A 27,709-nucleotide genomic window follows, 5' to 3' on the forward strand; every position below is an offset into this window, starting at 1 on the left:
ACGATGTAGATTCTCAGTTGAGTACAGTCTATTCTTATAAAATTAATCAAAGTTAATATCATATAATCAAATTTATCAAATCAACCAACCAATAGAACAAAACTGTAAAAATACAAAATGCATAGATAGAACGCAAACATATGAAATTATTGATTAGTACGTTATGTAAATGGTGCTCTTTGTTCTCCCAATGAAAAGTATACAAAGATTACCGAAGATTACTTCATGTTCAGTATAACTCAAGTAGTTTCTTTTCTACGATATTTAACTACAAGATGCATAGAATAGTAGTACAAAATACATATATATACTACCTAAAGATTAAGTAAAATTGTTGATTGGTACATTGTTCATTGCAGTGTTCTCTGTTTTCTCAAAGTTCTATAATACAAAGATCACTAGACGATCTATGGCCATGTTGGCACAGAACAAGTAATTTTTGTGTGGTGTTAAGCTATCATTTACCGTAGGTTTCAAATAAAGTAATGGCAGAGGGAAGCATTCACTGTGATCATAGTCCTCTATGTATTACGACAAAAACTTACCGATACTCATTACACAGTCAAATCTCTTCATTTTGTCAATTTCCAACTGTTCTAATACACACCACAAAACTACATTACCTAGCATACACAAAAACAAATATATTTCCCGACCTAATTCCATATTAGGGTGTTAAACAATTATTTATTACTCTCTAGCTTTTTCCTTTTGACACTAATGGGAAATCAGACTACTTTATGGGGATTATAATAAATCAAACCTACTTTAGATTATGTAGAGTTGTGTCTTTCTAACTAAAAAAAGGCGTTAATCGCCTCCTAATGCCACTTGATTCTACATGTTGACACAACTAGAAAGGGTGATAGTACATATTTTATTGGAATACTCATTCTTTGCGAGGAATGCTTAAAAGTATTTGAGGTATTTCACATGTACCTGAATATATCACCTAGTTAAACTTGTAAAAATACTTATGCACATATGTATACATTATTTAGCCCAAACACTGGTTATATTGCCGTTTAGTGTTTGCCGATCATCATCAGTCTACAAGATATATATATATATACATAACCATCGCCTGATTCACTCTTCAACTGATTTGAGTTATTTTCAACGAACATTTTGTCACATACTTTCGTAGTAAATATTTACTTTTACTGATTAACCAGTATATTTTTACCTCTGCTTATGATTGTGTGTTCAAATGTTCAAGAATCTGATCTTTTCCGGCACGAATTTCCCTTCTAACTGTGAGATGATACTTCACATGCTATCGTCTTCTTATGGAAATAGGAAGGACAGCTTGAAGAACAGATCACAGGAAATATTTATTTACTTATTCTTACACACACTTTCAGTTTATTAAATCGTGAAATATCTTCTTACCTGGGACATAAGGCCAGTTGAGCTTTTTGACTGCAAACGTGAACATTCAAGGGCATGAAGTTTTGCATAGAAAAATGGTTCACACAGCAAAATTTCAAACAAAAGAATGCCTCCAAGGAGAGATTTCTGCAAGTAACAGATATTCTCTTCTCTCTGTTGTTTATTTGATTGTTGAGGTTGGTTGCCGCTGATTTTTCTCTGTGGTTCATCATGCTCTTTATGTTTCACTGACCCTTTTACCCTGAAAATATAGATGAAAATATAGTCTACCTATCAGAAAATAAGGTATAATCACCCACAACCTGTGATTATTTCAATAAAGTGCTGCTTTTAATGATCTTGTCATATTCGTAAGTTGTATTAAAAATACCCTTATATCTGTTACATAATATTACTGTACTTTTTCCTAATTCTATCCTTTCTGTCTTTATACGTGTAAAAAAAATTACCATTCAAATAATAAGCCAACAATGTACTTGTATAGAGTGAAAATGCATTTTGTAGGCTTCAACGTAATTCATTTAGCAAAAAATCAGTGAATTTTGGGAAATATATGAAGAAAAAAAATAATTAAGAAACCTAAAAAGGAAGACATATATGTGGCTAACAATTAAGAAGAAATCAGAAAGGTGAGAATAAAATTATGTGAAAGATCATATAAGAAATTAGACATATCTTACAGTACAACAATTCAGAAACAAATACGGTTAAAATGAGCCAGTCATCTTGTTATGTGAGATGTTCAAAAATATGTTCTAATACGCCATTATGATGACAGATTACTTATAAGAACATATATTCCGAGTATATTGACCACTGACTGACCTCACATCTATAAGCTCTGATATGATTCTGCTGTATCCTAAAAAGTACATGATCAGTACTTGCGCATTACCCATCTGCTAAACAGAAAATAAATAAATAAAGGCATTTACTCACCCTTTCTTCGGAGATGGTGGTTTTGTCTGGATTGGAATGAAACCTAACGTTTGTAAATACTGTTTATACTCCTGAATAAAGTTCAAACACAGTGCTTGATGCCATTTTTCATCACAGCTCCTCCGCAGTTTTGGAGATGTTTGAGGGGTATTGACTGATTTGTGCCTGCTTCCATCTCCACTTTTAGTTGAATTTCCTGATGGATTGCGAGACTTCTACAGAAAAAGAAAATGTCCCGCTCAAAAAACACGATTGGATATACGATGGACATCATGAAGTTAATTAACACAGTTAACGGCAGATTTCAATTAGAAGTTTAAGATTTAAATATTTTAGAAGAGACCTGCGCACAGTATGAGTCTGCAAACAGAACTTAGGAGAGGATGAGATCTGAGGTCCAGGAAACTGTATTTTATTAAATCTCATATTTATAATTGATACCTACGTGCGTGATCATTTGTGATAAACATTATGAAATTAAGAAATTAAAGGTGGAATTCGTAATGTTGTCACATATCTAGTTCAAAAAACAAAAGAGAATAGGTTTGTACATTTTTATAGACTGTAAATAAATCTAGGTTACATTTTTTCAAAGTTCTTCACAGTGTCTCGGGTCACTGCATACACAGGATGATTTAGACTGTTTGTGCAAATCTAAGAGATTACTTCTTAAACTGGTTACGTACACAGACTTTCCTTCCACTTCATAGTAAAGAGTACCCAAGTTAGTCCTTTCGTTGCGAAGCTATTAACAAAAACCACATATGTCGTGGTTATATTCTTTGTCTAGAAATTGTACATTCATTTTATTTTATTTTATTTATTTTTTTTTTAGCTTTCGCAAATTGAACTCATCATCCTCTCCTAGATCTGGCTCCTATGATAATAGCTTCTTGACCCATATTTACTAGAACTTACTTTTCCGTTTACTGACAGGTATCATTTCCCCAAGTTTTGTACAAATCACAAATCTTTATTTGACAATTAGTTTGGTTAGCATTTGACCCTTACAAGAATTATACTAAATATTTCAAAGAACTACTTAAAGCAACAACACGATATAACAGCAACATCTGGCATGAAATGGAAATATTAACTAAAGTTCATGTTCGGATGATTGAAATGTTACAAATAGATCCTGCCTCAAAACAATATTATATTTCTAATTACCATATTAAGATTAATAGAAACTTACAGTTGCCTGTCCTCGTATATCATAGGTCTGAATAGATTCATTTGAAGATATCACAGCCAAAGTATGATCTCTTGTTGCTGCAGATTGGATTCTCCACCTAAAAAAAACAACACAAACAATGACCATGTATTCGAACGGTATAGAAAACAAGTTCAATCACAACATGACTCAAATAAGTTCTGCATCAGAACTAACGATTTAGACAACCTATTCTTTGCTTAAAATTTCTACAAGGAATATTAAGCAAAGGACAAAACTAGATTCTTTACTATCATATATAAATGTAACAAGAATACTACTACGGGAAAAAAATCAAATTTAATAATTTAATGTCAAGTTTTACCGACATTTAAAGTTTTGTACTACATGATGATAGAATTATTTCTCGAAAAAATATAGTAAATAAAATGACCCAAAATACTTACAAAGTACCACACAACACAGGATTTCGCAGAAGTGAAAATCTCAGGTAAAGTGTGTTGACTGGATACTAAAGTCAATAACAGGCAGTACATGAATAGATTTCTCAGTTATCTCTTCCTCGTTTGAAAACAGTGTGATACTTAGACATTAGCTGAATTCGTGGTTGCACATATAGGGAACTGGATGAGGCTCAATCATCTCTCTGGCCGACTGTACACTACTCTGGGCTCAAAATTGAATTCCCTTTCTCACTACTGATTACGAAACAAATTTTACTTCTCATGCTGGGTCTTAATAGATGAGCAGAAAATTATTCCCAAACTCGCTGAATATTGACAAACAGACGCAACAAAATTGGGTGACCAAGTTCAGAACCTAGTTCAATTCCTAATGAAGTCACAGAGGTTTTCTTTTTCCAAAAGACAATATATTGTACTATAGAGCAGGGATAAGCCATTTCGCTTCTGGACATCGGATCAAGATACTTATATGTTTAATTAATTATGATAACACCACCGAAAACTTCAAGCTCACACTAAATACGACTGTAGTAAAAATCAACCTCAGACACTGATAGGATAGGATGTTATACTCCAGTACTGAATGAGAATTTTCTCTTTTAATGTAACTTTAAAGTATAACTTCACTATTTAAATACCCAAGTTTATTTATGTATTTGTCCAGTTCTAGACCTACAATGGTGATATTTAATAGGTCACCAGCATAGAACGAGCAAGTAAGTTTTAGCCATTCAGAAATAATTTAATCGCAAGAAAGTTCTTGACACACACACACACACACACACACACACACACACACACACACACACACACACACACACACACACACACACACACACACACACACACACACACACACACACACACACACACAGACACACACACACACACACACACACACACAAAACAAAAAAAAAAAAAAAACCTCACCTTGGTAAAAATAAAAGTGGTGTTAGACAATAATGGATCACTCTGGAATGCTGTTTGAATAACTCTAATATGTCTTCGGCTACAGGAATATTTGGAGTAGCTCCTCTTGTCTGCCACATGACACACATTTTCTTCTGATGTTCTGCGAACACAAATTGAATTAAAACACATATACGACATCGCAAATTTTTGCATAAAACCTCAGGTTATCAATTATGTGCAAATTCTCATTACTTATCATTAATTAACCCAAAACACAAATGTTGCAGTAATTTTACAACAGTGTTGGCAGGGGCCGCGTTTCTGTTTAAAAAACATCCATTTTACGGACTTGCATTAAATAGCCTTTATACGAGACAACACTGCATCAACTTTGTCTCATTTTCGCACCAGTGGGTAATGTTGATGCATACTGCACATATACACAGGGATTCATCCGAAGGAAATCAGTTTTCTGAAACTAAATATTGATTTTCTTCACTTTGTACATTTTTTACTTTACACTTTCGGTACTTACTTTCGTTACTACACAGAAACGTTACAAATTCCAACATCGGTCATAATCTCAAAAATATCTACACAGAACACGCTTACACGCGATAAAGTCTTACGGTTGCGCAGCTTTACGGACAAACTCTAGAAGCACCAATGCACTGCAACCCATAATATTTGTGAATTAGTAACATTGAATATTCGTGCACGTGACTGTTTTGAGTGAATGCTGTGTTGAGTAACACTGAGTAGTACACATTGCGGCGTAGGACAGATTCATGTGTGTAATAGGTCGAATGTTGGTGTTGCAACTTGGGAGACTTCTTCCATTTTCAAAGAGAGAAACTGCGGGTGGGTCAGCAGACAGTTAAAGGAAGTGTATCGAAGACAGCCAGTGCGTTAGGTGTATCGAGTGTTCAAGGTGGACACCCATCATCAGAGAATACAAATAGTGGTCAATGATGATGTCTAGGTGAGAGAGACCGCCGATCAATGAAGAAGATTGTGACGAAGAACCGTAAAGTTAATGCGCCAAAAGTGACTGCACAGCTAATCAGCATCTCCAACAACCTGCTTCTCAAATCACAGTTCAACGAGAGCTGCATAATCTCAACATATGCGGTCAGGTTCCGATTTCGGATCCTCTGATCACAACCGACAATGTGGTAGCAAAAAGAAAAGAAGGGAAAAAGGGTGGTGCCCAGAATGTAAAATATGGACTGATGATAGTGAGTCATCTTTCTCCTGGTTCAGATTAATATTGAAATTCTGGTATGGATTTTTCTGACTTTTCCTACGTTTCAAGGACTAGTAAATTTCCCTATCTAACGCTCTATTAATCAAGCAAGTTGCATTTTATGATATTTTCATTATTTTGATAAGTATCTGTAAGTTTTCTTCTTTTCGTCCAACTTTTTCCCTTTTCAATCTGATGAAACGTTTAGTGAAATTCTCGTGTGTGTGATTTGTTTGAGCTATTTTGTGTAAGTGATTTATTTTGAATTCCTGCTTCAGGATATATTCAAGGATTGTGAGCGTTTCTCTCTTGTTCCGTAACTAGCATAAAACAGTAGTCAGTTAAAAAATATATAGCAAGGGAATTGATCCGTATGAATAGCATTTACTTACTCGAATAGCATAAAAGTAAACGGAAAATAAAATGCCAGGGTCATTTTTCAAATTTGTTTTGGAAATTACCTATTTTATCAAAAATGTCAAAAATGAATACTATAATATATTTTTATTAATAGCCTTATATATCTTTATTATAAGATCCTTCAGTAAATACTTCTCCCGATTAACAGGGGAAGAAGTAAGGAGAAAAACGGGAAAAAAATACAAAACAGAAAGTAGTGTGAAGCACCTAGTTGGGACTAAACAGCTATTTCACTGCTATTTGGATCAAAAGATCCAATATATTTCAATCAAAAATTTTTTTGTAAGCCTTATATATGGAGAATTACATATACTGTAGCCAAACCTAAACTATCACTTAACTCCGTATGATGTGCTTATTCCGTAAAACTTGATTTAGGAGCCGTTCAAAAATTTTGTGGGCCCTGATCCAAGAACTAATTATTGGGCAACAAAAAATTTCTTGTACGCCTTATATCTGGAGAACTACATATATGCAGCCAAACCCAAACTATCACTTAACTCAGTATGACGTGGTTATTCGTAAAAAATACAAAAACTCGATCTAGGGGCCGTTCAAAAATGTTATGGCCCCTGATCCAAAAAACTCATTATTGGCCAAGATCGCAATCTTTTGATCCACTTTTTGGATCATTCCTAAAATTCTTGTTGCTGATGAAAACAGACGCAATACAATACACGCTTCACTATGTATGTGTGGGCTTTACCAAATTCAACTTTAGAATATGACACCATTATTTTTTAATTAAAAAGCGAGCAAAATTTTCCAAATGAGTTAAATATTTCTACTAGAATGAAGATATGCATTTCAAACTATTGTGAAGAGAAATTAGATTAATGGCATGCTTAGGTTTCTTTAAAATACAGTTTTAAAATGGGAACCAATGTCTTGAATTTTATAAGTAAAACTTTACCCTAAAATCAATAGTTCAAGTCACAAACGATCACCAGTGGACTTCTTATAAAGTAAAACAATGAATTACTGTGCTTCGAAAGCTAAGTTTCATTTAATATTATTCCTAAAATTATGCTCAAGACATCAGTAACTATACTCAAGATAGTATAATAAAGCATATTCTATGTTACTTATATCAATTGATTCTATATTGATTTCGAACCAATATACTCTGTTACATTATCATTTCTTCTGGCCGTAAAATGTATAACCTACAGAGTGATCCAAAAGTAGGTACACAGTCGTAGTACTGCCATAATTTGTTGTTTGTAACTTCTTTTCTATTTGTCTTTTGTCGTAATGTCAAAGTTTCTGTCGTAATGTATGTCGCAGAATTTTGGGTAGGTTTGAAGAACATTGAAATGTTGAATGAGGGCATTTCGAACACTTGCAGGCCTGAAAATTGTAATTAAGATTTAGGTGCCACTGTATACCTGGGCCACCCTGTATAAGTAATCTACAGATAATAAATAACCTGTAATAACACAAGACAGTAAAAGAACTGTGTTCCTGTGCTTGAACCCTAAAGTGCATTTTGACATTAACTGGCATTATAGTGAATTTAATACGAAAATTAACAATATTTATAGAAGGTGCATTAGCGAATTATGAACACACCGATGTCGTGGCAGAAGTCTGAACGAGAGTGTCAGTGAGCACTTGGAGCAGAACAAAGCATGCATTGTTTGTTACCTGTAAAATACGTCACAAATACTTATAGCCTTATGCCTAATACCTAAAAATAACTGTTTCACACAATCTTCCATACTACATGATTTCTACTGAGATTGGCACCAAACTTTGTTTTCACAAGTGTAGCACTATGTTGTCACACGTCAGCAATCCTGTAACTTGATACCGCACAAACAAAAACGCATAAAAAAAATCATACTATTGTGAATTATTTACATTACCTATGTAAAGTAAAAAGAAGAGAAATGACCAAATTAATGTCAACAGAAACTATGTGTAAAATGATCAATTCCTTACCTCTGTTATCGGTGTTCCGAACTTCAAGAATTTGTTGTCCATGACGAGTAACTAAATCCTGCGAGGAAGCGTATGAAGATTTATACATTGGCTTAGCAGGTTTATTATCACGAAACACGTCCAGAAAATTTGGCGTTGATGCTTGGGGATGTTTGCTTCCAAGCAGTGAACTGTAGTCTTTAACTGGCGTTACGGGTAACTTCACCAAATTGTCCACTTCGGTCACGCTGGCCATAAATGGATTCATTTCCTAGATATCAATAACATGATATTCTGTTTTATAGACATTTCGAAAATATATAGAAACAAGTATATTCATTTAAAAAAATATTATTAAGCTGAGCGAGCGAAGCGACTGAAGTTCTTAAGTGCCCAGTTGGTATTTCTTTCTGGGTAGTTTACTCGAAGATTATTTGAGGTGAAATGATAAACCTTTCGATGGTTATAGTTGATAATGTGGAAATGTTTTCAAGCAAGATGGTTATAATCAATACGACCTTAAGGAATAATGACCGAAAAGCTGTCCCATATATTTACACTTAGAATTAGGAGACTAAACACTTTTTGGTTCCTTCATGATCGAACTACTCTAAAATGGTTTGATCTACATTGAGCAAATTTTACATAATAGAGATGATTGTAATGTAGATTGTTTTGACGAATGAAGCTTAAAATTTATTAAGTCCTTGACTAGTAGGAACCAGTAAACTATTAAATATCCACTGACGGATTCAATAAATCTCCGTTCTTCAGTGATTTAAGAGTTTGTCATCTATGTTACTGAATGTAGGATTAAAATTTTCTGCTTATAATCACAAGAAATTTGTTATCTGTGTATCAGAGTGTAGCATTCCGGAATTTTATTATGTATATACTGTTTATGCACAATCTAAAATTAGACTGAGAAATATTGCTATATTGAGCAGGTGCGTTCTGGATTAATTGTAATACACTCATGAAGTAAGAACTATTTGCCAAAGTTGCTCAGCTCAATTTTCCACTACACTAAAAATTAAATGCATCTAGTGAAAAGAAAAAGTATACGGTAAGAAATTGCAGTAAAACAAAGGAAACAACAGAAAAAGAAAAAAGCAAATTAACTGGAATTAAAACAAATACATGATATTAAGAATGTTTCGAATAACTGTGTGACAATGTGTAGGTGTGACCTACAAAATATGTGTAGGTAACCATACTGAACATATCATCGCGAAGCACCGGCAATAAAAAATTTTTAACTGGTGACGAAACGATTAATTTTTTTGTTGAATTTTGATTATTTTCTCAATTGGTAAGAAAAGTGTGACTATTTGTGTTTGTTCATTTTCGTGAACTGTGGTATGTTTAAAAAGACGTAAAGGAGGGAAAGAACTATTTTTTGCTTCATTTTCTCCTTTACATATAGATGCAGAATGTAGAATAAATTCTCGTTCTTTATAATCTTGACAATAGTGGTGGCGTTGTGGCAGTTATAATGCATAGTGGCACCGTAATTACATGTTATTCGGTATTATTATTCGTAATAATTTGAGTCAATATTGATAACGGACTGGATCAGCGAAATAGTTTGTTTCATACAAAAATTCGTTCTTTTGCGAAGTCAATTTGAAACAATATATCTACTAACTGTATTATCATCTCTGTCTTAACTTCGGTTAAAAAGTAAATAAATAAATAAATAAAAGAAAATTAAACTGGATTGGACTGGAATCGAACCAGTTCAGTGAAGTATGATTTCATTCTTTGAATTTCATTAAATGTGCACATGTAGGGGATATTGTGAGAGAAAACTATCGCTTGTTTCCTTTATTTACCCTATAATATTGAAGAAACTTACTTTTCTTGTTTTATTTAAACATAGCACTTTGAGTAGTCACTGAAAATTTGCGTATTAAATATGATAACCAAATACTAATATAACAACAAAATTATGTCTATTTTAATCTACTTTTGAACAATATACCTAGGTATACCACAACAACCACTAATATTCACGTGAAAACTGGAATTTTTTACTGGCAAGTCACCATACGAATGAAGAAATACCAAATAAGAAATTTCGATAAATTTACAAGTTTCATGACTGTCACATAATGAAAAGTGAGTTTTAGATGTCGTAATATAGTTAACACAATATTAAAAAAATATGAAATGCAAATTTAAATTCAATTTTTTGTGGCAAGATTCACAATACATAATTCGTAATTGAGCGTATGAAATACATTACAATGTGTATCAAAAACTAACCTGTATAATGGAGGTTACTTTTCGATATACATTCACACAACAGTTGAAGTGAGATCAATAATTCATACTTACGAATTGTAGGGACAGAACGTGAAGTTACGATTTTTAGGTTCCTCATATTTACATCTTATAAATTAATAAACATTTAAAACAATTCAATAAGAACGCATGGACCTGATTTCTAAGCTACGAAATCTGTCCCAATCAAAGTCGTTTAATTTACCTGAGAAGTTTGATAATCCTTCTTCTGACACTTTCTGACGAACTCTTGATTGTTAAACAGACCCATTTTTTGACAAACAATACTCGTAAGAAGACTTGAGCGGGCACTAATCCATGAGCTAAGGCAGGAAATTTGTTTATTTAAATTTTCTGTTCGTTCTTTAGACCAATTATACGCATATATCACGATCTGCAATGGAACACAATGTTCGAATTATTTATGTAGTATTTACATATTAAGCTACGCATGATGTATGTGTTACTGATAACAGCGTAAGTCGTTTTTACTTTTATGCCATTCATTGCAATAAATTCCTCAAATTCATTAGTAAATTAACAGAAATAACCCAAATGCATTACAGTGTTATATACTATTTAATATGATCCGATATTAATAGCTGTTTTTAATTAAGGCCTAATCTTTAGATTTAAATCAGAGAACAGTTTAAATTTTGTTGTATTACAGAATTTTATAACATTTATTTTAAACAGATGGTATTCATACCAGTGTATAAAATAAAAAGAAGTAACTCATTAGAGCCCATAATATTCATTATAGATAACTCCATATGTATAAAACTTATATAAATTTATGCAGCCATATGCATTAGCCAGATGAAACGTACACAAGATATTGAATTAAGTTAATATTCATTCACAGAACATATTACACCCATGTTAAGCTGCATTATATGCCTCATACAGTTTTGGTGCTAAAAAGAGACGGTAAACTCAAAAACAACTAGCTCTACCCGTTGGTCTTAGTGGCTACTAGACGCGCCTTACGCGCATGGGGTCCCGGGTTCAATATGCCGGTGAGAGAGTCTTGAAATTTGAATGCATTATAGTGGTTCGGGTTCCCCCTTCCCGTATGTCTACGGTTTCACATATCCTCCGTGCTGAAATGGGACGTTGAATTTCAACCAACCTTAAACAAGCAATTTTTGTTATTTAAAGCATGTTCGCCGAACAAACGATTTGCGTGTTGTATTCCCTTTATCTGTGGGCAGTGAATCATTACCCTCCGCACCAGAATTTTAGCTAAATGACTCTCAATAATACTTCAAATATGAACAAATATAACCTTAATTTTAGTGTTTTCTCAATAACACAGAAGAATATCGGTGCACCTTTCCTTGTCTTTACATGTGATTTTCAAACTCAATAACATTAACCGTCTGACGAACTATTGCAGTTAGCGCTGTTAGATGTTTAAAATATTCTGAAAACTAAGTGATATTATTTCTTGACTAATAAGAAATTAAGTATAAAATTTCTACTCGGGTTCTTATGTCTTGTTTGGAGATATCTTATATGGCCAAGAAAACTAAGTTGTCACTGAACATCCTGTAACGAATAATTCAGCTGTAACGAGTAATTCTTTGTTTATATTATGCTATATTCAAACTTAGGTATACCTTTATAACGATGAAAAATAATTATACTTTAATATCACTCAAATGCAAAATGACTACAGTAACTGGAAAAGAAATGAGGGCATTTTATACAGTTTAGATGTACATTATATTACTCCTACCTTTTTTTCTGTGACTGTCATCAAAAGAAATCGCTGCCTAGGAACAAACATAACATCTTTGGAATCTGGATTAAGCTGAGCTGCAAATGCTGAAGACGCAATCTGAGAGCTTGGTGTGCTAGCTGAAGAAACTGATGTTGGTCTTGAAACAACAGCTAAGGAGCTGGCGGAAAGGTAATCCTGCTTTCCTTCATTCACTTGTGGTACTACAAATAATAACGGCGGGAATTTCTGGAAGATTTTTTGCGCTAAAATAATATAAAATGCAGCTTTAACAGTGATAAGAAAAAAGTAATCTTAAAACTTAAGTAGATTGTTACAGCACAACCACCAAAGTAATTTTACGAAGATTCGAATTATTATCAAATCTACAAAGATCCCCTATTTTGAATCAATCTATACTTTAGATATTGTACGTATTCTAATTTCTATTTAGATTCTCTGAGACAGTTTCCGAAATTTAATCGTATTATCATTTCAAATGACGTTCTGGAGGGCACTGATATTTATTGTGTACCACACCTTCCTATTTAACACTGGCTGAAAGAACAGGATGGCTCAGCCATAGTGCTTAATTTTAATGCTTAATCAAAGGTTTGACGCAAGGTCATATACACTTGTGACACCATATCTATCGATACTTTTTTTTTGGGAGGGGGGGGGGGGTTATTCCAGTTTTCTCCCTTTTTACAGGAATTATTAGACTTCCAAACTATGCTATGCATAAGTGTTGCAGGTCTTATAGAACGGCTTTGTCCGTCCGTTCGTCCGTTGTCAAGAGGTATGAGAGCGAAAATGGTAAGATATATCGAAATGATTTTTTTGTTTTCAACCGAATCAGCGTCCCAAGGAAAGGTTCCATCTCCTCCGTTAGCTCTTTATTCAAACCGAAGGTGGTTCAAATTAGTGATTTTTGGTTTGACCTTGTATCACCATAGAATGAAAACGGTAACAGATAGTGAGAAGTGGTTTTTTGCAAACGATTTTGTGTCTCACAACATATCATGGCTATCCACAACACTCTACCAAAACCGGAAGTGACTGAAATCTACTATTACTTCCGGTTTCAATACTGACAGAGCAAAAACGGTAGAAGATATCACGAAGTTGTTTCTTGCAATCAATTCAGTGTCCCAAGAAACCGCAAATGGTGGCAACCAATATTTACAGATGCACTATTTAAATTTTGAGTACTGAATTCGTACTGGTTTGGAAGTCTTAGTTTCACACTGTGAAACAATACTCACTTGTTTCATAATTTACTTGCTTTATATTCCATTTCTATCAGCCAACATGACATACTTGCAGAACGTTGAGCTAAAATTTCATGTATTTTATTTTTCACACAATTTCGTCACTTACCTACCTTCAAACATGGATGAATTGCAAGATAATACGTAAGCTATTTGATTTGCAGTCTACTTAAGTCGTGGATAATTTTGTTTCTTGCAGCAATGCTGAAAGTTTTATACTCTTGCAATGATTAGTATGTTGCTACAAATTTGAATTTAATTCACTGATTTGGGTTTTTAAATTGAGAATAAAAAAAGAATTAATAGCTTGTGATCAGGGGATATTAAATATTTTATACTTAAAGTCAGAAATTGCAGTACTGACTATGGAATGAAGCAATAGATGATTTTGACATTGAGAACTTTCCATTCAAGATCATGAGATGATAAGTTTAAAGCCCAATCCTATCAACTTGCTGAAAGGACGTAAAAACTAAAAAAATAAATAAAATAAAATAAAATAAAATAAACCTACTAAATATAGTTTACTACGAAAGTATAATATAATTATTTAAAAAGAAAAAATTCATAGTTACCTTTGGGATATAAAATATCGTGATCACAGAACGTGCCTTCCATCATGCAAGCTTTCCATTGGTGCAAATTTCGACCAATCACAAAGCAGTTTTCACCTTCCGCACAAAGGTACTTAGTCTTTAAATACGATGCATGGGCCGTTTCAAAAGGAACAAATAATTCTTCATCACCACATGTTACTCTTTTGAAAACTGGTGCCACAGTATCTGAATCATTTGAACGTACTAAATTCTGTAGTTCCTTCAGCAGAGCAGAAAGGGAATACCTGTAACACAAAATATATAATGTAAGTACAACAAACACGGTTGGTTTTGCTGAACTCGAATAAATCAGAATTAAAACAAACCATCATCAAAGGAATGCGATTACTAATAATAATAATAAAAAAAAAACTTAGAAAAAGCAAGAACATAAGCACTTATAAAGAAACCAGGAACATTGAATAAAAATTCAAATAATGAAGAAGTGCGATTGAATGGGAAATCGAGTTCATGTCTCCGGTTTACCATATCCGTGCGGTAACCATTAGGCTATCCAGCACGCACTCTGAACAGCCATACGTTCTTCATTCTTGAGTTCGGTGTATATACATTAGACCACATGGACTGTACTACATGCTTGAACAAGTGTATATGTTAATGGAAACCTATGCCAGTTCATTTCGATGTTAGTTTATTTGTGGTCTATCAATTAAGAGGTGAATGAAGAAAAAAGAAATGAAATGTTTAAGTTTTACGTCCCACGGTTATGCCGGTGAGGCTAAAGGAGACGGTGATGATGAGAGATGAGTGAAATGGAGGAATGAAGAAAGTGGGAGGAAACGGGAGAACCCCGAGAAAACCTACGAGCACGGTCTTTGTCCACCACAAAGTCCACACGGCGCAAGCTGGGATCAAACCAGGGACCCCAAGCACCGGAGGTGAACGCTCTACCACTGAGCCGCGCCCCCACAGTGAAGAAAAAAATAAAAATGAATATTTCATATTTTATAGCAAACCAATAAAATTGTCAACTACTTCAAAATTACTGAACTTTTATCATAACCCCTTTTTTCACTTGACTATGTAAGAAGAGGTATGTGGTTAGGTAGTATACTCGTTCGTTGGTTCTATTGTAATTACAAAATGCCTGAACCAATTCTAACAAATGAATTGTCAAACCGACAACAGACAGTGGGAATGTAAAAATAATAATAATAAAAATTCTGGGCGTTCTGTGCTATGTTATTTACACCGAAAAAAAGAATGACGAACTTAATTTTTATTTCATGTGCTTTTGAGTTATGGCAGTTTAGTTTAGGAATGAAGTTCCATCCGAATCGGTGTAATGGTTTAGAGATACACGGACAAAAATTGTGCGTTGGCTCATTAGCAGAACTTGTCATGGGAGAATATAGGAACATGTATTTCGATGCTGTGATGATTATTGTGTCACAGCTACATATACCAAAAGCAAACCTTGCGCACTGTGGTAGTCCAATGGTACAGTGCTTATCTCCGGAGAATTACCGTGCGCTGGATTCCTGGTTCCATCCCAGCTCTCGTCAAATATACTTTGTGGTGGACAAACACCATGTGCGTGGGTCTTCTCGGTTTTTTTTTCCGTTTCCTCCAACTTTCTTCATTTCACCATTTTGTTCATTACCATCATCGCCATCACTCTTGGCTTCGGAGAATAATCGTAAGACGTGAAACTTAAAAAAGAACCTTTGAAACAAACAGCCGTAATTATTTACTTCAATTTCAAATGTTCGACTGATCTGAGTTTACAATCAGGGTTTTAATTTCTCTATTTCGTCTTTATATGTCTTTCTCTATAATAGTCTTCCTTAAGATTTTAAGAGAAAAAATACATACCTAGCTTCAATTGACACTGTCTGCTTCTTCACGGCCGGAACACCAAGATCTATGGCGAAATCAAGCCAATCTCTCATAATCTTATGATATACCTTGTGCAATACTCCGTCCTCACCACTTTCATAACTATCTAAGGAAATTGGTTGACTATCTACTTCTTGTACCGTTGGCACATTATCAGGCACCAAATTTGTCGTAAGCCCTTCCACATAAACACCCTTGAAAAAAATACAGAAAGCAATTATACAGTCACAAAATTTATTTCGATAAATTACTGATCTTATCTAATGTTAACAAGCTCAACGAAACGAGCTGCTTACTATTGTTATAAACCAAAATTTGCTCATATCTTTAATATTAATAATAATAATATATATATATATATATAAAAAAACTGTGTAATATTAGCTGCTTCCCGTAACCCAGTATTTAATCTATCCTAAACTGAATTAAAGAGATAAGAACAGTTAACCAACGACATTACCATAAATCCAAGAGCAACTCATATAACAGACTTCTTATATTTGAACTTCCTTTTATTAAAATACTTGCATCAATTACCCGCTTCGGTGGGTTAAATTAAGAAAAAAATATAAAAAGTGACAGACAAACGGAACATATTACTTACTACTAAACGCTCTTTGATATTGGTGATTTAATGATTTATATATATATCCCCCTTCCCTTCTCATGATGCGGGGCACGGCATCGGAAGTGTCACTATTCATCTCAGAGACACAGAAATCTATAGTCGGCACCAATATCGGTCATTTTAGATCATTTATATATATATATATCCCTCTCCTTTCCCCTAGATCCCACCAATAGAATCTACCGTCAAAGGTCAAAGTGAATATATATATACACTCCAGTCCCGAACGTCATCTATGTTGAAAATTAGATCGAGATTGGTCAGGTGGTTCAAGAGTTATTAAGTTTTACTTATTTTTATATATCTCTCTCCTCCCCTCCCGTAAATTCAACCGTCAAAGTGACATGATAAAAACCACCCCAGGTCTGAACTTCATGTATGTTGAAAATGTGATTAAGATCGGTTGGGTGGTTTAAGCGTGATGAAGTCAAAGTCACAAAGACAGTCAGTTTTATTTATTTATTTATTTATTTATTTATTTATTTTTTTACGTACATCTTCCCCTCCTCTACTTTGCACCGTAAAAGTGAAATAACGAAAACATTCCAGGCCCGAACCTTATTTATGTTGAAAGTTTGATCGAGATCGGTCGGGTGGTTCAAGAGTTATTAAGTTTTATTCTTTTTCATATATTTACCCTCCACCCTCCCCCTTCCCTAAGATCTACTGTCAAAATAAAATTATAAAAACCTTCCCAGGTTCGGACATCATCTATGTTGAAAAGTTGATTGGGATCGATCGGGTGGTTCAGGAGTTATTAAGTTTTATTTGTTTTCTTAAAACTCCCCCTCTCCTAAATCTTACCGTCGAAGTGAAGTTATAAAAACACTCCCAGGCCCAAACCTCATCTATGTTGAAAATTTAGTCGAGATCGGTTGGGTGATTCAAGAGATTACGAGTCACAAACATAGTCACTTTCAATCTAATATAAATAAAATAAAGAGTTTGTTTGTGTGTTTGTCTGTCTGTCTGTCTGTCTGTCTGTGTGCGGAATGGGGACCAGACGAGTGGACCGAGAGTTACCAAATTTTGGTCAGGGGTACCTTGGCCCAGGCCCCAGATCAAAACGAAGCCCTTTTCTCAAATTTCGAACCACGGGTGTCTCATGGAGGCATTTACCGGAACCGGCTTGGGAACCAGGCAAATTGACCGAGAGTTACCAAATTTTAGTCACGAATACGTTGGTCCAGGCCCCAGACCAGAGTTAAACGTTTTTGTCAAAATTCGAACCAGGTGGGTCTCAGGGGGCGTTTACCGGGACATATACAAGTAGTAGAAAATGACGGATATTAGTGTTGAATTCATAGTTTTCGCGGTCGCTGAAATCAATGGTGAAACTCCGATGGCATTAACTTCCAAATTCACGCTATTCGGCTCCGGGCCGGGGGTCACCGAGGGGAGTGACATACCGGCACATATAAAAGTAATCCAAAATGACCGATATTAGTGTCAAATCCATAGTTTTCACGGTCGCTGAAATCAATGGTGACACTTCCATTAGCGATGACTTACAAATTTAGTTACAATTGCATGCGGGCCGGAAGTCGGCGGGGGGGGGGGGGTAACGGGACATGTAAAAAAAATAACCCAAAATGGTCGATATTAGTATCAAATCCATAGTTTTCGCGGTCGCTGAGATCAAAGGTGATAATCCCACAGGCGTTGACTTCCAAATACAGCCCCCGTGCGAAGCATGGGTATATTCAACTAGTTTTATAATATGGACTAGCCTTTGGCTAGTTGGGGGCTCTGGCCCCAGTCCCACGTGTTTGCTTGGTCTATCGTCCCGCATCTCTTATGTATCAGCCTTTGCATCAACGGTGAATTTCGTGCACTGACTCTTAATATCTCCTGAATTTGGCTAGCTGGAGACTTTGCCCCAAACCCCACCTTTTGCTCGGCCTACGGCCTCGCACGTCTTAAACCCACAATTCTAACAATTTTCAATTTTTTTTCCTATTTCAACTATCTAAAAGGTAAGTTTCTGTATCCCCCCCCAAAAAAAACGCCCATTTAATTAACATGGGGATTTTTTCATCTCCCCTTCAAACCCCTAAAAATTAAGAATATTCACTTTTGGCAATTTTACTGTCGGTTAGTCCTGGAAAGCTACAATCATGCCAAATTTCAACTTTCCACGTCAACCGGAAGTACCTCTTTAATTTATGTCAGTTCATGTAGTTTTATATATAGTTAAGATAAGATTTACAACTAATAATTCGTCCTCTTTGAGTTTATAAGAAGTCTGATCCCTTCCAAATTATTCCTAGTTACAAAATTTCAACAAAGATCTCTTCGTCATACTAAGAGAAATATATTGTAACAGAATCACCAAAGACAAATCTCACTAAACAATAAACAAGACCTTGTCCGCTAAATGCTTATTTTTCTTCTTTTTCAAAGCACCCTAATAACTATTAATAAATCAAAGATTCGTGCAAAAGTTGCTGTTGAAAATTTGGTAGGAAACTATTTCACTTGAACAGTTTATTAAAAGGTTAATTTGACAGGAATAGTTCGGCGGTTAAGGGGTTCAACTCTGCATTTTATGACTAAAAGGTCACACTTCACACAGATATCCTTAGGGCTCTAGTCAACAATTTAAGAAGGGGAGCCAAGCTGAAATTCTTGGCAGGTGGCTTTACCAGGCATGGTTGCCTACGTACAGGAGTGAATTACTATTTGCGGCGTTTGGTTCGGTATTTTCCATTCAAACTTATCTCCTACAATACAAAATGTGTAATAATTGTTAACTAAATCTACAAACAATGTCGGTGCTGTTCGGTTTAAAGAGGGCAATCTTTATGGCGGATTGCCTACATTCGAGGATAGCTCTTCAAGTTTTAGCTCTAAAAGTGCTTGATGCTTCACACGTTTTGTCAAATTGTATACCTGAGTAGGTAATCAGAAATCAATTCAACTGAAAATAATAGTAACTAGTGTAAGATTTTAAGATTTGTTTAACTATAGCACAAGAGCACTTTTTAAAATGAGCACAAATATATGTAAAAATACCATCATTTTTGCTTTACAAGAGCAATACATAGTTAACTATCATTAACAGCACTACGCTGTCACAATGTTATTTAAACTATAAAGTAATTGCTGAAATGAAATACACAAGCCAAAGAAGTTGAAAAAAGTACTCGAAAAAGTTCATTCGCAGTGTCCTTCGCAGTAGCAAAGTGGCGTACAGATCAATAAAGACTTCCGGCATACTCTCGGAGCATATCCCCTTGCAACCACATTTAACAAACTCTAAAGATGTCTCTGCGACAATGGGGATCGTGGTCCACTGCGGGGTTAACTTGCCTTCATTTTCTTCACAACACCACGAAGTTGGTCGGGGAGGTCATGGAGTAGTTTCAAACATTGAACCCAAATCAAGACTGATAAGATACTCTCCAAACATGTTGAATCAGCGCGTCTTCTGTAGGTGGGATTCATTTAATCGTTCTTCTTTCCTTTGTAAATAAATGATTCCTTGTTTCATTTACAGAATCTATAATCGATGCCTTATCATATAGTAGCACAATATATAAAGCCAGCTAAGAAATTTCTGTCGCTTTTTCACCCACCAAACTCGAACATCGATATGTCACCTAAGACGTACCTGGAAGATTAAAAATAGTCTCAATCAGCATCGACAACCTTCTGCCAACATTCTGGAAAGCCATGGATCCCATCGCGGTAGAACTTGGAGGGTCGTGAAGTGAAGAAGGTATCAAGTGCATTTTTCACTTCTGCTAGGGATTTGAACTGGTGTCCTCTAAGGTGATTGTCCAAGAAAGGGAACAGGTGATAATCTGACAATGCATGTCCGGAGAGTATGGCGGAGGCAAAGGTGTTTCCCATCCAAGGCGTAGGGTTGTGTCCCAGGTCATCCTAGCCACATGGGGCTTAATGTTGTCCTGTAACAGGAGGACACCTTTGCGATTCAGAAGTGTTGGCTCCAGAGTTTTGAGTTTTTCTTGAACACGGCTCAGCTGCTGACAGTACACAGTTGCATTCATGCTCTGACTAGCTGGTAGCAGTTCCTGATGCACGGTGTCGCGAACTGTCCACCAAACACACAGGAGGACCTTCTTCTGGTGTAGTGCTGGTTTCGGCTGTTGTGGAACCGGTTCATGGGATGCTAACCAATGATGACGGCGTCGTGGAGCTTCGTACAGGATCCACTTCTCATCACATGTCAACACCCTGTCCAGAAATGGCTCAGACAGCAAAGAAACTCATGTGTCTGCTCGCGTTGCCTTCTGGCCCGGAGTCAAATCATGCGGGAACCATCCACTCAACTTGTAGTGCCTCCCAAGTTGATGGAGATGCTGCTGAATGGTTTCTCCATTCACACTGAATTATAGTCCCATTTCGTCACATGTCTGGCTACTGTTCGCCTCAATTGCTGCCCGAAGATCTCCATATTGTACGTGTGTTGGTCTTCCGGCACGTGGTGCGTCTTCGACTGTTTCGTCACCGTCCTTAAACTTGTTAAACCACCGGTGCACTGTCTGCGTAGTCACAACACCCTCATCGAAGGCCTGGCATATCTTCCGCCCCGCTGCAGCGGCGCATGACCCCAGTTTAAACTCGTAAAGCACACACGCCCTTATGACGCTTGTGGACGTCCCATGTTCACTCTGTCCTTAAGCAAGTTCACGGTGTAACTGAACTGCCACAACCAGATAGTATGTTGGTTATACCCATACCAAAAACTGACCTTTGCCTTATCTCCATTCTTATTCAACTTACGAGGTGAGGATGAGTGAAACACAAATCTCAACTAAAAGCGACAGAACTTTCTTGGATACTTTTATACTTTTCTAATGATGGAATCGCTTCATCTATATTTCCGTTGTCCAGTGCAGTAAAAGCTCAAGTCACTTCTGGTATTGCGTTCCAAATACCCCATGCCGTTTTGTTTTGCCTCTTCCGTAAAATGATGATGTGGTATCACATCCCGTGATGCATGGAACATCGGAAGTGCTTCCGCCTTTGTTGGTACCCAATGACTGAAATTGCTCTGACGTTTATGTATCTGGAATATAAATGCTTAAGTAAGCACAGCGTACAGTGTTACTCGATTAGCAGTAAATGAAAAGATATTTCACGAAGGTGTGTATGACTGCATTTAAGCAAGCTTTCTCGCGCTGAGAGAAGTGCTGACGCGCCGGCAAGAACAACATGAGTGATTCCATTTATGTACATTATATATATATATATATATATATATATATATATATATATATATATATTTGCTTGAGAGGCCAAGCCATTATTCGTCGATAGTCAACATTTGTAGCAGTTATGGTATTCATTACCTAATCTTAATTATACAGTAAATAAGAAATTATCCCTGTGGACAGTGTGAAATGTGTATACCGATAGCTAATGCCGAGTCCAATGCCAACTGACGGATTTACAGATTTCACCGTTTACGAAACAACCTCTATAACATCAAATGCTTCATTAAATGACTTTGCATACTTACCAAAAGCTTTGTCCAATTCCAAAGGCAAAGGACATGTTCCCCAGTGACAGTTTGTCGAAAACGTGGATAGCTAAAACCCCAACACCTGTGTTCACAGTTCGAATGAACACCTTTCGATATCCAAAAGAGACAACATCTGCAAGATGAAGTATCATCCGTGCGTTCGCTTCCTCGCTTCCTCATGATTGCAGGGCTTAAAGAATTAATGCTCGATCTGGTAGCCGTAGTCAGCGCAAACTCTCCTTTAGTGGCATAAACTTTTTTGTTCATTTGTTCGTCTCCATCAACTCTGGGATGATTAAATAAAGAAGTTGTGCTTGTCATTTGATCGCAGGAACTGAAGAAAGTTCTTGGGAATTGGAGCGTTAGGTCAGACGCGATACTTCCAACTGGGCTAATCCATATGAAGTGGTCCAGAGTAGGTTGCTCGACCATCTCCGAAAATTATAAAAAGTGGAGTGTAATGAACCTTGTGTATGAGAAGGTCAATGACACGAGTCACGTTTTCGGAGGTACAATTGTTCCTGAATGGCGGCCATCTTTGTTGTCGGCGGCGTGTCATTTTCTGCAGTTGCAAGCGTTTACGAAAACCACATTTGCTCAGGACTTACTAATCAGAAGAACATGAAACAAAAACTAATGTGTACAGGAGAAACCAAGGTACACGGAGAATATATAATCGTGCGCCCAAGTGGAGATTCAGGGTTGCAAACTAATACATGAAATCACCAAAAAAAGTACAGAAAAGTGCACTTTCAAGGGGCTGTATTTTGGAATGGCATAAAGGTAGTGGTTCAGAATTTATGGTATGAATACTAGGGCGTATACAGATTCTTCAGAAACATTCACAGCTATGATACGACTGTTGCTACAGAGTTATGGGAGTTCGAAAGTTGGAGTTTGTCATTTTTATAGCATTTATGGGGCTTAATATCTCAGGATGGCAAACTGCTAAAAATTGCTGCTGCAGCCACAAAGTAGTTATGTATGTTAATAAACTATTACAAAAAAATCATGACTGATATTACATGGAGAACAAAGTTAGGACAATGTTAAGAAAGCACGTGCACGACGATGGTATTCAGTGTATTAGTACTGACCGAGCAACAAAGCAGTACAAAAAACAGAATTAGTTCTCAGTGTGTTACGGACACACATTTGGCAACAGGGAAGTCCTTAAATTCGTCACTTGTTGATGTAACATAACATCGTAAGGTATGTTCAGAAATGGGGGTATAACGATGGAAACTTCTTGTGCCTGGAATGGACTGACAGCTCGCAAATCGCTCTTTCAGTTCATCTTCATGTTGAGACACGACTTCAGTGAAAACAAAGATATACGTGATCCCCTTGTGTTCTGAACAAAACTGAAACATATCGTAAGGTGTAAGGATCTGATCAGTAACTGGCCTCTGCAAACTAGCCCTTGCAACTTCTCTCTTCGTCACCAAACCAACACCATCACATGCAGTTTTACCGTGTGACGTAGCAAAGAAATGCCATTCGGCTTCGAGCCCAAAGTCTGCTTGATGGTGACACAGATTAACAAAGTTCTTCTTGTTCTTGTACTGACTGGACGCACCATCAGAAAAGTATGTAATCTTTGCTACGTGTGGTAAATGTTCTCGAATGTGGCTGATAAGATGCTGCTGAAACACGTGAACTGCCACAGTATTATGCACTAAATGATCACTTATTACGCAGAGACAAGAGTGCTTCTGTTCTCCACCTTGTTGGTAGTAGTAGACAAAAGGATGCAGAGTGGCTTGCTGATTTACCCAATGATAGGACTGTATGGCATCTTGGGTGATGAATGTATAGTTTTCAGCAAAATCAGCCAAAACTATACACTCAGAATCACTGAGATTGTCTTTCTTGTATTTTAGGTATTGTGCTTGAACCTTGGAAATATAGTGATGTGTTTTGAGATCCTCGAGTTTCTCACATAATGTTTCAAAAAAATTCTTCCGCATGTTTGACTATCGTAATCAGTTCAGTCCTATCAACTGTAACCCATTGCTTGTATTGAATAATGTCAGGGAAAACTTCACTTTCCATGGCTTCATCAAACATCGAGAGAAGGGAAGCTTTTCCTGGATAGTGTTCGCATGTTTGCATCATACAGGCATTGCTGTTAATATCACATACGAGTAACTCGAGGAGATCCTTGTATTCAACGTTTAGTTTTGCCCCATCAATCATTAACTTTATATTTTGGTGGTATATACATACACAGGCACTATGAGTACCCGCAGCACCGGCAAAAATGCACCATTTAGGTCTCATGGCACAAAACTTAGCCCTGTGAATATCTGTGCATTCTGGATGGTTCTGTTTAAATGCCAGGTAAAGCTCGTTCAGGTTACATAACAACAGTCGTTTCTGTTTCTGAACTCTCACACTTCCTGCACGTACTGGTCTACAATATTTCTTGCCTGGACACAAACGGCTGTATTCATCGTCTTCGTAAAAATAGAGAACCTTTTCTGTTGTCTCTGGTGACACTGATACTCCCTGCTTGTGCCCAAGATCTGGTAAAATTCCCTGCTCACTCACCAGTTTCCTAGTAATCTTGACAAGACGTTCTGACACATTAAATTCAGTTGCAATCTTCTTACGAGGCCATGTTGTTGGGAGCAAACTTAAGATTTTTACTTTTTCTTCCTTGATAGCAATGGTACATTTCTCTTTTAATTGACGTATCAGGATTTCATAATCCAAGGACACTTGTACGCTGTCGTCTTCATCTTCAATAGTTTCCTCAAAGGCAAGTTATAATTGTCTTCTTAGCGCTAGTGTCACTTGGTCCATTTTGCGTTGAAGCTTACGTTTCCTTTTCTCGGCACTGACTTTACGTATTTTTGACAGTGGCGATAATCCTAACGTACAACATACTGAATCTAAAGTTTCTAAGAAGGATGTTGATGGAACAAATTCAACATCGCTGTTTCTGTTTTGATCTTCCAGGTTACTTGCACTGGATGCAAACACTGCGGAATAACAATTGGGACAAAGTGCTTTTCCTGGTATTAACTAACACCAGTCTTTCCTTGTAGCATGTGTTCAACGAGAATTTTTTCGAAGTCCCATTTTAATAGATTTCATATGAATGTTCATTTGGTCACAACACACACGACCGAACAGATGGTTATATTGCTCTAAATATCTTATTTCATGGTACTTGCACACAGTAACAGGTTCACAGCCAATTCGCAGACGAAGCAGCTCCTGACTTTCGGTTTGCAAGTCCGAAATATTCTTTAGTTCCTTTGCACAAACACAATACGTAGATTTATAGCATTCCTCATTAGTCGCATTTCCCACAGAACACTGAGAGGTCATTTTCAGTGCACAACACAACCTTCCACTGTAGTTGTAGCAAAACGACTGACGGATACTCCAAGCGGCTGACTGACATTTGGAGGGTAAATGCACAGGTAACAAAAAACAATACAGATGGGTAACTCCAACGTGAACGATTTAGGCCACGATTTCACTGCCACCTGCTGGCTGTTTCCTCAAACTGATAAAGTAGAATGAATATCCATCCGATCATAACGTAAAAGGTGATTCATGCACCGACTTGGCATCGTCACGCACGTGCTTTCTTAACATTGTCCTAACTTTGTTCTCCATGTAATATCAGTCATGATTTTTTTTTTGTAATAGTTTATTAACATACATAACTACTTTGTGGCTGCAGCAGCAATTTTTAGCAGTTTGCCATCCTGAGATATTAAGCCCCATAAATGCTATAAAAATGACAAACTCCAACTTTCGAACTCCCATAACTCTGTAGCAACAGTCGTATCATAGCTGTGAATGTTTCTGAGGAATCTCTATATGCCCTAGTATTCACACCATAAATTCTGAACCACTACCTTTATGCCATTCCAAAATACAGCCCCTTGAAAGTGCACTTTTCTGTACTTTTTTTGGTGATTTCATGTATTAGTTTGCAACCCTGAATCTCCACTTGGGCACACGATTATATATTCTCCGTGTACCTTGGTCTATCCTGTATACATTAGTTTTTGTTTCATGTTCTTCTGATTAGTAAGTCCTGAGCAAATGTGGTTTTCGTAAACGCTTGCAACTGCAGAAAATGACACGGCGCCGACAATAAAGATGGCCGTCATTCAGGAACGATTGTACCTCCGAAAACGTGACTCGTGTCATTGACCTTCTCATACACAAGGTTCATCACACTCCACTTTTTATAATTTTCGGAGATGGTCGAGCAACCACTTTCACCATTTTTGGACCACTTCATATGGATTAGCCCAACTGGTTTCCCTTGATTCTCGTGTAATTTCTTTTATAGAGTTGGGAAAATATCCGTCCCATACCACATCAATTCGTTTCACAGTTGCAAGCTGTTTTCGGAAGTGTTCAACAATATTACCGTCGATATATTCTTCAAACGTTTTGGCTGCTCCTCGAGGAATCATATGAATAGTAGCTGCTCCAGCAAAAATATTCACGTCTACTTCAAGTTCTTGAAAAATTTCTACCTTTTAGAGAAGTTCAAGGCATTTGAGCAAACTAGATTTGTAACTCAGATGTATAGTCTCTTCTATTCTCAGTGACGAAGGGTACAATTCATTTTCATGCTTACAGAATTCGTCCAAATTGCCTGATCTATATTGACATGCAATGTAGAGATGACTTAACAACACACAGTCATTTATAAGGCTGGTGCACTTTTCAGCAAGATGTGTTCGTTTCTTCTGTTGATTCTTGAATATGAAAACCACTTGCATTTAAATGGATCAGTAACTTTCTTACTTTTGTTCTCCAGCCTCTTTTCAACAAATTTTTTGTACATTTTGATTGTCCTCTTTCCATCATTTCGAGGATGTCAGCTGCTTCAGATTGTGCTATTATTTTGTTGCCGATCCGGCAAAGCTCTCCTGTTGTTTCCAAAAAAGGATTACCAGCATATTCGAAAGCCATTATTAACGAATGAATATGTTTCAGAAATTTTTCAGTAAATATTTTAGATGTTTCATTATGTTTAGTATCATCTTCTGTGCGTCTGTGCGTTTAAAAGTGAATTCCATGTGGTTAATGTATTTACATATTTCTGAGGATGCTAAAAGAAATCTCCGTAATGTTTCCGGACGTTCCGTCAATCCAATAATTCCCCGTCACCTTTAAGCGTGGCATTAATTAACTCGTGAACTTTGTCAAAAGCCATCGCAGAAAAAGATCGACGAATTTTTCGTGCAACAAAGCCACCTCTTTTGAAAGCTGCCATCAAATCGGGATGCAAAGTATCAGGTCAAAAATATTAACTGTAAGCCACCGAGCGTAGTGTACGTGACCCAATGCAAAGAACCATGGATGTATGTTGATAATAGACTTTACGTACAAGTCGAAATCTG

General features: G+C 36.3%; 1 protein-coding gene across 2 annotated transcripts in view; it reads right to left on the bottom strand.

The window, feature by feature from the left end:
• LOC145688108 (KICSTOR complex protein SZT2-like) overlaps nt 1-27,709 on the bottom strand; it is a 373,764-nt gene that overhangs the window by 36,700 nt on the left and 309,355 nt on the right. For both annotated transcript variants that reach the window (XM_081761856.1, XM_081761857.1), the window contains exons 44-52: nt 16,183-16,400; nt 14,326-14,591; nt 12,498-12,745; nt 10,962-11,150; nt 8,492-8,741; nt 4,900-5,041; nt 3,527-3,623; nt 2,332-2,546; nt 1,393-1,633 (exon numbers count right to left, since the gene is read on the bottom strand). In XM_081761856.1, coding sequence (XP_081617982.1) covers nt 1,393-1,633; nt 2,332-2,546; nt 3,527-3,623; nt 4,900-5,041; nt 8,492-8,741; nt 10,962-11,150; nt 12,498-12,745; nt 14,326-14,591; nt 16,183-16,400 — 1,866 coding nt within the window. The remainder of the gene's footprint in view (nt 1-1,392; nt 1,634-2,331; nt 2,547-3,526; nt 3,624-4,899; nt 5,042-8,491; nt 8,742-10,961; nt 11,151-12,497; nt 12,746-14,325; nt 14,592-16,182; nt 16,401-27,709) is intronic.

This window comes from Thermobia domestica, chromosome 6 (assembly GCF_964235325.1).
Source record: "Thermobia domestica chromosome 6, izTheDome1.hap1.1, whole genome shotgun sequence".
NCBI classification, from domain to species: Eukaryota; Metazoa; Arthropoda; class Insecta; order Zygentoma; family Lepismatidae; genus Thermobia; species Thermobia domestica.